The sequence below is a fragment of the Gracilinanus agilis genome, chromosome 6, assembly GCF_016433145.1.
Source record: "Gracilinanus agilis isolate LMUSP501 chromosome 6, AgileGrace, whole genome shotgun sequence".
NCBI classification, from domain to species: domain Eukaryota; kingdom Metazoa; phylum Chordata; class Mammalia; order Didelphimorphia; family Didelphidae; genus Gracilinanus; species Gracilinanus agilis.
In genome coordinates, this window is record NC_058135.1 from 162,715,616 (window position 1) to 162,727,788 (window position 12,173).

Below are 12,173 nucleotides of genomic sequence, written 5' to 3' on the forward strand. Positions count from 1 at the left end.
GTTTTTATTCAGCTTTCTTGGTTACTTTTAAAATTTATATTATTTCATTGCCATATTGGTAAGCTGGTAATATGACTATCTTTACTGTCTTTTCTTCATGAATAAATTACCTCGTAAAACTCAAACTCTAGAACATTTGGGTATAGTTTTAAGGTGTAAAGTTTTGTTTTTGTTGTGCCAGGTTGTTAGTTTTCTTTCCAATTCTTTCTTCCATAGCTCTCACTTATTTTCTGTTTTATCCCTGTCACTTTCTTTTCATCTATGAAATCAGTTTAAACTCTTGTATCATTTCTTCCAGAAAATCTAGTTGAACTTGTATCCAAGCTGTCGTGTGTGTGTGTGTGTGTTGGGGGAGGAGGGGTTGCTTAGATATTTTGGATTTATTTTCTCCTTCTGAAATTGTCTTGAGTGAACTACCTCTATTGGGGATAAGTAGCAATAGGCAATGTTCCAGCAGACTACTGGCAGACTGCTATCTTCAGCTAGCTAGCAAGCTCTACAGAGTGACAGAACCACAAGTTCTCTTTGGTCTGAATTTCTTGCCTTGCATATACCTCTCCAAGCTTCCATCTGGGCTGGAGGCTAGGATTGAGACCCTGCTTTGCCCTGAACGTCAGTCACTCAACTAGCTGCTCTATGCTTCTGAACCTGATCTTGACTCAGTACCCAACCTGGGGCCTGCAAGTGACTGCTCCCTGCCCTGGACCACCACCTCTAAGCTCAGGTCTCGTGTGACCCAGAACTGATTAGTCAGTAGCAGAGCTGCCGCTTGACACCTGTTCCCATTCCCTGCACAAGTGTGGGTCCTTCTGTGTGTGTCTGGTGCAAAGTTTTGACCCTTTTTTAGTCCCTGCATTGGAATACTCCACATGGCCATTTCTGGCTAAATAGACCCTATCCCTTCTGCCCCCAGACCTTGCTGCCTCTCTTTGCTGACCTTGGCTGGAAAAGTGGCTTGTGGTTTTGTCTTGAATTTCCTGCTCAAGTCTTGACTGGTTTATTTTCTATGTATCTTTCTAAGGAATTATAGGAGAGAAGCTGGTGGGGATTCTTCCATGATGCCATCTTGACTGGTCTCTTTGTATGTGTGCTTTTTTAAAACAAGATAATAGTCAACATCTTTCTTTTACAAAATGTTAATTTAATCCTTTTTTTTTGGTAGTAGAACTAATTCATTTATATATTTTCCCTAATTCTGTTGATGTAGGTAATATTGTGATACAACTCAAGAAGAATAATTAGCATAGACTTGTGTGCATGTCAATGAAAAAAACCCCTAAAATATACTTTCCTTGTCAGAAATATTAGCACTTCAGGGGGCAGCTAGGTAGCTTTGTGGGTAAAGAACCCGACCTAGAGATGGGATGTATAGGTTCAGATCTGGCCTTAGACACTTCCTAGCTGCATGACCCTGGGCGAGTCACTTAACACCCATTGCTTAGCCCTTACCAATCTTCCGCCTTGGAACTGATAGCTAAGTAGCAATTCTAACACAGAAAGGAAGGTTGTTGGTTTTTTTTTTTTTAAGTATCATCATTTGAAAATGTTAGAGTGTGAGTTCTATGAAGGCTAGACCTATATTTTTGCTTTTTTTTTGTTCTTCTAGTTTAACACAATGCCTGACATGTAGTAAGTGATTAATGAATGCTTGTTAATGATGATGACAAATAAGTATGAAATACTAGATGCGTAACTTAAATGAAGTAAGATAGTAAAAAATTGGGACTATATTAGTATACGTAGTCACATGCATGACTTTATAGTAGGTCTAGTTCTATGAAATAGATTCAAATACATTTTCAATGTGTTAATGGATAGTAATCAAAATAGAAGCTTTTTACCTAAATTCACTTTGGAAAATCAGTAACTAAATAAACATTTTATTCAATGATTGCTAAGTGTAAGATATTGTACAAAAGCACTGTAGATTCAAAGACAAAAATGAAACAATACTGTGCTCTAGGATATTAAATTCTACTGAGGAGATAAAAGCACAAGACACAAAAAAGCATAATACAAGATGTGGAGTGGAGGGGACAAAGAAGAAAGTGCTCTTGTCAACTTAGAGAAGAAGAAAAGAGAAGTAAGAGAAATGTTTGAATGAGTTTACTTTATTAATTAATGCTTCATTAGAGTCATAGAGTTTAGAACTAGAAGATTCTTTAGAGATTAAGTTAAATACCTTGAGTTTACAGGTGAAGAAACAGCCACCAGAAGATTGTGTTTTGCCAAAAGTTGTAGTAATTAATTGGCTAACCCAATTTCCTCCTTAATTCTTTCATTATCCTGAAAGGGAAAAATTTGAACACTAATTGTTTAAAGGCTAAGAAGGTATGTTTTAATGAATTTGTGTCAGTATCCTAAGAGTTTTTTGTAGAGCTTAGAACAGAGAGCTTTAGAAAAAAGGATCAGTCATATCTTAGCCCACCAAAATTCAGTCCCAGAAAGTGTTGCTAATAAGGGATTGAGTTACATGCTAGGATAGTTACATGAAAATGACTGGGTTGTTTTATATTGTTATTTTAGAAAGGGCCAAAATTCTGTTTGTTCTTTAAACTCTTTGGGCAGATGGTATTTTATGTATAGGAATGGTAGAGGTAGAGAAAACCTAGATAGTTTCTCTTGTTCCCTCTATGTTAAAATGTATTTCAATTAGAATTAGATAGTAAGCAGATGCTAAGTGGATGCAAGTCTCTGATTTCACTGGCATAAAAATCTGTCTTTAGTGTGAATATCCTCACTAAAAGAGATAGATTAAGGATAAGTAAAATTCATTGAAAAGTGGATCTCTAATTAATTTCATGGTTTCTACTGAGTAGCAAGAGTAGCTCAACTGGCCAGGCCATGAACAGCTGCAGGAGGCTATAAATATGTAGGGAAAGGTAAGACCTAGCAGGGATCCCTAAATTAAGACCAGCAAGTTACAATTCTCAGTAAAAGGGGGGAAAAAAAAGAAAGAAAACTAGTTAGCAATATCGCCCAAAAAAAAGCCTGTTTTCTTTTGTTTTAATTAGTATCATGTGTCTTTTTCCTGGTATATATCAAGTCAGAATTAATGTTGGTACTTTTACTAGTTTATTTTGGCTAAAAAAAACCCCAAATTTCTAGAGTTTTTGTTTATGCTTATGAAAAGAATGTACATTTTATCCACACAAGAAAATTCTGACCTTCTATGGTGACCATTCAAAATGCAGACAGAAAGATCCTGTTAAGACAGTGAATGGTAAATGCTTGATTGATTCAAAACATTTCAGTGACAGTCAGTGTCTTTTTTAGACTCTGTGCTTTATAGAATTTTAAACTTAGAAAATTACTTAGTTTAACTCCCTCATTTTCAGATGAGGATATTTAGGTTGAGAGATTAAGTAACTTGTCTAAAGTCAAACTAGTAATTAAGTAGCAGAGCCAAGATTCTAATCCAGGATCTCTGTCTATAAATCTAGTACTTCCATTATTGCCTTGCACATATCTCTGACATTTCTGCCTTACTGGTCTATTGTCTTGTGTCCTTTGGTTAGGACCAGCGTTATGAGTAAATGAGTATTGTACAGGTTTGTCAAGGTATCTAAAATTCCAATATCATAAATTAATTTCTATGTCTTCCAGGTTTATCAGTCTTCAGGAGGCAACAGCTCTTTAGCAGAAGTGCAGGTAGCTTTGGAAGGGATAACACCCAGCTCAGCAAGTCCTAAACTAATTTGGCTATGGTACATTTTTAGGCCCAAAGTGTACTGACAAACAAGAACCCATAAAAATTGATTTATTGGGATTGTAGAAACGATGGGGACAATTTGTCCTTTATTTAAAATTTTTTCCTCTTTTTATTTAAAAAATTTGCTATGTAATATTTTTAATACATCAATAATTGGCATTGGTGGAGAGAGAGAGCTAGCCTTGAAGCAAAGCAGAAATGCCAGTCCTACTTCTGACACGTATCATTACTCTGGGCAAATCTCAACCTCTCACTGCAACTCTAATAAAATCCAGAGACAGTGACAAACTGCATTGAGAGAGAGAATTTCCTCACTTGGACAGTTCCTATACCAGTGAAATCACAGATTTTGTCTTGATAACTCTAATTTAATATTTTAGAGAGAAAAGTGCTACCAACATCAAATTTTTCTTATTAGGAATTCTGTTCATATTACATAGAATAGTTATTCTTTAATCCCTAATATTGTAATCAGCAAACATCTTTTGTGTGTTTTGGTTCAAAAAATCATTTTAGGCATAGTCTCTACTTCCAACTAATATATTCTAGTATCAAATATAGACAAAGTATGTATATATGTATGTATTTTGTGAATTCTCTCTCTCTGTCTCCAAATAAAAATATAGTTACATAGATACAGCACATAAGATAATGATAAGTGCCAAATGAGGGGCACAAAACATTGACAGAAACGTTATAGGACTTAGAAGAAAGAGAACTCCCTGGGCTTAGGGTACTCAGGACAATATCTGAAGTGGTCAGGATAACGACAGAGAAAGTAAGAATTGGGTTTTGTCTTTGATGGACGAGCAAGTTTCAGATCATTGAAGTGGGATGGGGAGGTGTTTCAGTCCAGGGAAACAGTGTGAAGAAAGGTTCAAAAATGATATGAACCAGGCATATAATTGAGATGGAAAGTTTAAAGAGGGGAATATTTGGGAACATTGCAGAAAATTTTGAGATTATATAAAGGAGATGGAACTTTTTTTTGGTAGTAAATGGAGAGAAACCGCAAGTTTTAATTGAGTAAGTGGCATAACTAAAGCAATGTTTGAGCTTTGGTTTGTTTATCTTACCATTTTCCAATTTTAACAGCCCACTTAAAGCAAGCTCTTGTGGGAATGGGACATAGGCTAAAATGCTTGGGGAATTGGGATATGATATATCTGGCACCAAAAGTCAGGCAAGATAATGCCCAAAACATAAAGACATTTTTCCTGAGGACAGTCCTCATAACAGTCTATGTTGTCACAATTTTTTTCTTCTTCAGAAATTTTTGATATTTGATGGAAATAGAGACCTTGGTCACAGATTTAGTATATCGACCCAGACAGCGTTACTAGTTTAAACTATATCAGTCAACAAACATCTAAGGAGTGGGGATGAAAGACAAACAGGCCCTGCTCTCCAGGAGCTTATACTGTAAATAAAGACATGTATATAGCTACCCACAAGATACATATAGAGTAGATGAAAGATAACCCAAGAAGAGAAAGCATATTAGATTCAACCTAACAAAATACTAGTTTTTTCCTCACTTTTCAAAGCCATAGTAACAACATCATTTTTATTAAAGATCCTGATTTCCAGTTTTATTAAGGGTTGTTTGTTTGTTTGTTTTTTTTTTTGAGAAGATAAAGGTGGGATTCAGAGTATATGTAAATCTTAGGTCTCTTGAGATTATAGGCTTATAAATATACCAACCAAAGATATCACTATTAATTGAGTTTCATTCAAAATTTCACTCAAAGATCTTTCTAGATGTGGTTGTGACAGTTTGTATATTTATTTCTTGAAAACATTTAGTATTATTTTAGTTGAAAGTCCTCTGGGTTCAGATAGATGATATTGTATAGGAGTTGCAGTATTTTTACATTCATATATACCTGCATATATATGTAAAATAGATATATTTGCCTATAAACAGAATTATGTATGCATTTAAAACCAACAACAGATTTTTAAAAATTGCTTTTAGATCAAAAATGATTTGAAAAGCAATTTAGAGATGCATTTCTAGTTTTGGGGAAGGAAAATTAGCATGCTTGTGAGCTGTATCCTGATGAAAAGGACGAACTCTTAGTTAAATGGATTATTAGTAAAATCTTATTATCCACATCAATGTTAATATTGATAATCTTTTTTAAAGGTTTTAAGTTTAGACTTCAAAAAAAACATTTCCATAAAAAAAGATTATATATTGTATATCCATGAATCTTCATTTCATACCACTTGTTTCAAGCATATAATAGATTCTACACATTTCCAGTTCTTTTGTTCAGAATATTTTTCTTTTTTTCTCTTGCTTTGTTATTCCTAGGTTTCCTATAGTTCTTGTGAATTTCTTGATCATTATTCTGTCTGATGTAGATTTCAGGCTTTTGAAAGAAGAGGTTTGGGGGAAACTTCAGTTAGTCAACAAGCATCTATTAAGTGTTTATTGCTGTCTCAGGCAGTCAAGTTGGGTGGAAACTCAGAAGTGACATAGTTAAAAGTTGTTTATATGTTTTCTTTGTCATTTAATAAACTGTGACAAATGTACTTGAATGCATTATAATTGTTTTAAATCCTCCTTTTTTTAGTCTGATCTTGTGGATCAAAGTATATTTAATTTTATCCCGGAGGGGGAACATTCAGAAGTTTATAAAATATTGTCTACTCATCTACTGGAAAGTGATTCATTGACACCAGAGTATCTAAAATGTAAGTAGTGGGTTCATATGGATATTTATTTATTTATTTATTTATTTGTTTGTTTGTTTTTAAGCCCTTAACTTCTGTGTATTGGCTCCTTGGTGGAAGAGTGGTAAGGGTGGGCAATGGGGGTCAAGTGACTTGCCCAGGGTCATACAGCTGGGAAATGTCTGAGGCTGGATTTGAACCTAGGACCTCCTGTCTCTAGGCCTGACTCTCAATCCACTGAGCTACCCAGCTGCCCTTAGTAATTTTTTTTAATTTAAAAAGGATTCATTCAAATATTATAGTTGTATCAGTGACATTTGTACTTTTTCCACCTTTATAACACAAATAATTTGATATTTCTTAAATTATATTGAAACCAATTGTATGTTTTCTAAATTACATTATAAAGTGTCAAGAAGGAAGCCACTAGTAACATTTAAGAAGGCAGTTTTACTAGAGTGGTGAATGTGGAAATCACATTACATTGGATTAAGGGAGAAATGGAAGAATAAGAAGTGAAAACAACAGGAAGAGGCAAATTCAAGGAATTTGACACCAAAATGAATGAAAGAGTTTGCATGGTAGCTAGAAGGGGGAGGGAGAGAGGGAGAGAGAACCAACTGTAAGTTTAAAAGTATGTTTTAATTAGTAATACATTTTATGCCTTTCAGCAAAAAATCAACTTGAATTTGGTTGCCATATGCTCAGAGGAACAATAGATCCAAAAGAACCACCTACTTATGAATTTGTGAAGTTTATAGGAAATTTCAAATCTTTGAACAATGGTAAGTTATTAGAAGAGACTTCTTATATGGGAATGTTTAATTTGATATTAAAGGATTTATACTTCATAAATTAATTGTGGCTAACCTCAGCCTAAGCTTTACTACTATTTATCAATCCTGTCATTCTTATTTGCTTGCTGTTCTCATTCCCCACAATGATTATTCTCAAGCTTTTCTTCTTTTCTTCTACATACTCCCAACTCCACACTTAGAGATGGCATAGCATTCTCCTTCCATGAGTTATTTGAGGATATCTGAAGACATTTCTTAGTTTCCTAAAAATCATCATTTTCAGCAATTCCTCATTTTATTCTGAGGCCAGAGAGAAGAAGTATACATATTTCTCACTAAGACATACTTCTATGCCAAGACCTTAGTCCTAGTCTTTTTACCTCCTCCAAGATCTTCCTCTAATATGTTACCTTCATTTCAGGTACCTTTCTCTTCCACTACGGACTCTGTTCCATTTTCCTTCAAGTATATTCCCTCCAAAACTTCCTTTTAAGCCCTTATATAAGCCCTCTAGCTAAAATCCCATCTTTCTCCTCTCCACTATTAAACTTCAAAAAGTTTTATCTAAACCTCTACTTCTCATAATACCAGTCTTGCTTTGTGCGGCTTTGGGCAAATTATTTAACCTCTTGGGGCCTCAGATTTTCATCTGTAAAATGAAATTATTTACAAGATCTCTGTTAGCTTTAAATGTATGATCCTATGATCCTCACCCTCATATATTCTGGCTTCCAAACTGGATCTTTGCCTCGCCCCAGATATTCTATTAAAACTTTTTTTACAGGGCACTGATATCTGCTGGTTCACCAGTCTAATAGAGTTTTTTTTTCTTTCCTCATCACTCTTCACCTCTGTAGCATTTCATATTGTTGACCATCACCTTCTTCTGGATGTTCTTTTCTGTCATATATTCCAATATAACATATTCTCCTGGCTTTTTCCTCTTACCTTTACTATTTTCTATTCTCTTTCAGTCTCTGGCATCTTTGTTTGTCAATTTCATTGATTCTTCTGGATTCAACTATCAACAACATCCCAAAAACTCCCCCAACTTTTTTCTCCTACTGACCTGCATCTCTGTTTACATGATATATCTCCTTCAGAGTGCCAGCAGCACCATAAGCAATCAAATTATTTTTATACTATGTCAACCTGCTTCTTCCTATGAATTTACTCTTTTTTACAGTGACACCAAATCCCAGGTTTTTAAAACCTTTATGTTTCAAACCATCTCTCTCTCTCTCTCTCTCTCTCTCTCTCTCTCTCTCTCTCTCTCTCTCTCTCTGTCTTTCTACACACACACACACACACACACTCTTTACTCTCTGTCTCAGTTACTAGAATTATCTCCTAATGGATTTTCCCCCCACTAGTATGCTTTCTATCTCAACCTATTTTTCATATAAGTTCCTTATTTATCTTATACAGTTATAGAATTCTTGCTCAGAAATCTTTGGTGCCTCCTCCTGCTTACAAAATGAAATTTAACCACCATATCCCAGGATAAAGTCTAAATGAAAACTTGATGTAGAAATTAAGGGTGACAACATAAACAAATTAGAGGAATACAAAAATGTTTACCTGCCAGACTTATGGATAAAGGAAGACCTTATGACCAAACAAGACATAGAGAACATAATGAAAAATAAAATGGATAATTTCGATTACATTAAATTAAAAAGTTTATACACAAGACCAGTGCAACCAAGATTAGAAGGTAAACAATAATTTGAGAAAAAAAATTTATTACAAATGTCTCTAAGAAAGGCTTCATTTTTCAAATATATAAAGAACGGAGACAAATTTATAAGAAGGCAAAGCATTCCCCAATTGAAAAATAGTCAAATGATACAAACAGGCAGTTTTCAGATGAAGAAATTAAAACTATAGTCATATGAAGAAATGCTCCAGGTCACTATTAGAGAAATGGAAATTTAAAAAACTGATAACCACATCACGCTTATCAAATTGGCTAACATGACCAAGAAATAAAATGCAAATGTTGGAGGGGATGTGGGAAAATTGGGACACTAATACACTGTTGGTGGAACTATGAACTAATACAGCCATACAAGAGGGCAATATGGAAGCATTCCCAAACGTTTCTAAAACTATGTATACACTTTGATCCAGCAATACCACAACTGGGTCTTTATCTCAAAGAAATCAAAGTTAAAGGAAAAGGACTTACCTGTACTTTGTTATTTTTATCAACTCTTTTTGTAGTGGCAAAGAATTGGAAACTGAGAGGTTGCCCATCACTTGGGGAATGGATGAAGAAGTTATGGTATACACTTGTAATGAAATATTACTTTGCCATAACAAATAATAAACAGATTGAGTTCAGAAAAACCTGGAAAGACAGGTGAACTGATGCAAAGTGAAGTGAGCAGAACCAGGGGAACAAGATATACAGGAACAGAAATATTATATAATGATCACCTGTGAAGTACTAAACCATTATCAGTTGAGTTCTCACGATATCCACAAGGGACACATGATGAAGAATGCTAACCCCAGCCAAAAGAAGAATTGTTGGAGTCTGATTGTAGATCAAAGCATGCCATCTTCTTCTATATTTCCTTTATAAATTCCTTATTGTATGTGTGGTATATGACTTCTGTCACAGCATGAATAATACGGAAATACTTATTCCAAGAAAACACTAGCATAACCTATATCAGACTGTTTACTGCCTGGGATAGGGGCCAGAAGGAAGACAGGGAGAAAATCCAAATCCTAAAATGTCATAAAAAAAATTAAGAATTGTTTCTCCGTGTGACTGAAAAAAATAAACAAGATCTTTAAAAAATAAATAAAATTTAGCCTCTTTTGCCAGCCATTCAGGATCTTCTACAAACAGATATCACCCCTACTTTCCCATCCTTTCCTTTTGCTCCCCTTTATATGCTTAATGCTCCAGGTCATTTCGACTTCTATTCCCTACCCCATATTTCTTCTCTCTGTTGCTTTGCTTAGGTTGAACCCTGTGTCTGGAATGTCTTTCTCTTCTACTTCTTCCCCTTGTGGAGTCCTGTGCCTCCTTTAAAACTCAATTCAAATTACCCTTGCTCCATCAAGTCTCCTCTGATCAGTCTGGTAATGACCTTTTCCTTCTCAGACCTCCTATCTCTATATTGAGAGATGTTTTATGCCACTATGGTGCAATAATTGTGGTTTATAGCTATCTATATATTAATTATTCCTGTAATAGGCTGTCAACTCTGGGAAGAAAGGATCTAGGCCATAGAAACTTATAACCTTTAGCACCTATCACTGTGTTCATCTCAAAGCAGATGGCTAGTAAATGTTTAATTGAATGGCATTGACAAAGAGAATAGAAATTTAAAATAGATTAAATAACTGCTGATATTTTTTTCTTTGTCATTCATTCAGTATCCAGTTCATCACACAATGGTTTTGAAGGAACCATACAACGATCCCATAGGCCTTCATATGAAGACAGAATATGTTTTGTAGCTACTGTTAGGTTAGCTACACCTCAGTTCATTAAGGTATGTTTAGAATTTTGCTTCCAAAATGGAGTATGATTTCAGCCTGTCATTTGAACTATCTGCATTATTTTCTATTTCTAGAATAATAAAAACTGACTGAAATCCATTGAAGTCTGGAAATCATGAATTGTTGAGTATGTGCAATCATAACATTTCCTTAGCAGCTAGTTGTTTAAACCTTATCATTATTATTATTTGGTTATATCATTTTTTGCCTTTATTCATATAGTGTTTTAATGCTTCTAAAGTTTTATCCTTACAACAGCCTTGTGAGGGAGTTAATACAAAGAATATCCCATTTCACAACTGAGGAGACTCAGGCTCTGAGGTTAAGTGATTTGCCCTAGGGCCCAAGGGCACTGGGGTAACCAACACATGGGTTACTGGGTGAAACTCCTTGTCTAGTTGTCCTTTTACTATACTACAGTTGTTGCTTTAGAGTCATTGTGGCAAGCCATGTATACTTTAATCACATGTTGTTATTTGCTTACTAGTGTCTGCCTTTTTAGAATACCATGATACTTTTATAAGTCTAGTTAGTTCTTAGCCCTGGTGAGGAGGAGCCATACCCTCCATAATCTTGAAGAGATGATTTTTAAAATATGAACTGGACTTTGAAATGCCATCAATAACTTAATTGCTATAAATTTACCTTCTCATTTTATTAGTGAATTATTTCTTACTTCATTAATAATTTGAGCTCACATTCATAGGAAATGAAACAAATAAAGGTGAGAAGATGAACTAGACATATTCTAGAAGAAAGGTGAAGCCAGACCCAGGATAGGATCTGTATGATTAGGGGTGAATCAAATCAGAACTTTGCAGGCCTCAGGTTTCTCACTTATAAAATAAGAGGTTGGACTTTGGCTGTTAATTAAGGTCCTTCCAACCCTAAAATTATATGATCTTGTTTGTCTCAGACAATTTATAATAGAAAGTCCAAATGTTGATTATTGACAGTTTATTCTACCTGTGATTTGTTAGGAGCTCACCAAAACAAGCGTGAATATAAATGTTTCCCTCAGAAACTAATAGCTTAATTTACCAGTAAAATGACTTTCTCTTTTCTTTTCCTTCCTCTCATTCTTAACAGTGGGTGCCTCAGCCTTTCAAATCTAGCCCTGGTCTTGTTCTATATTTCCCAAGAAATTGTGGTAGCGGTTGATTAGTATCATTCACAACTGACCTTGCCATCATTCCCTCAACACTAATTTGGTAGCAATTCTGTTGCCAGAACACCCCTCAATTCATTTTCTTCTCCCATGGCCTAGGGGCAGTATGGCCATGGGTTTCTGGGGCTTGTCCTTATTATTCTCTTTGCTAACCTAACCTTCATAGATGGATAAAGGACTTTAATGCTTAATAAAAATATTTAATAGCTTTTCCTTCTTGGGCCACATAACCTGTTCAGTGCTGCTTCTCCATATGCTACAAAATTGTACTGACCTCTGAACATATACTTTT

General features: G+C 34.9%; 1 protein-coding gene across 1 annotated transcript in view; it reads left to right on the forward strand.

Moving 5' to 3' along the window:
• Nucleotides 1-12,173, forward strand: part of CLOCK (clock circadian regulator) — a 55,806-nt gene that overhangs the window by 13,628 nt on the left and 30,005 nt on the right. Inside the window, exons 7-9 of the mRNA XM_044681727.1 lie at nt 6,295-6,415; nt 7,066-7,179; nt 10,588-10,706. Of these exons, the coding sequence (XP_044537662.1) occupies nt 6,295-6,415; nt 7,066-7,179; nt 10,588-10,706 (354 nt within the window). The remainder of the gene's footprint in view (nt 1-6,294; nt 6,416-7,065; nt 7,180-10,587; nt 10,707-12,173) is intronic.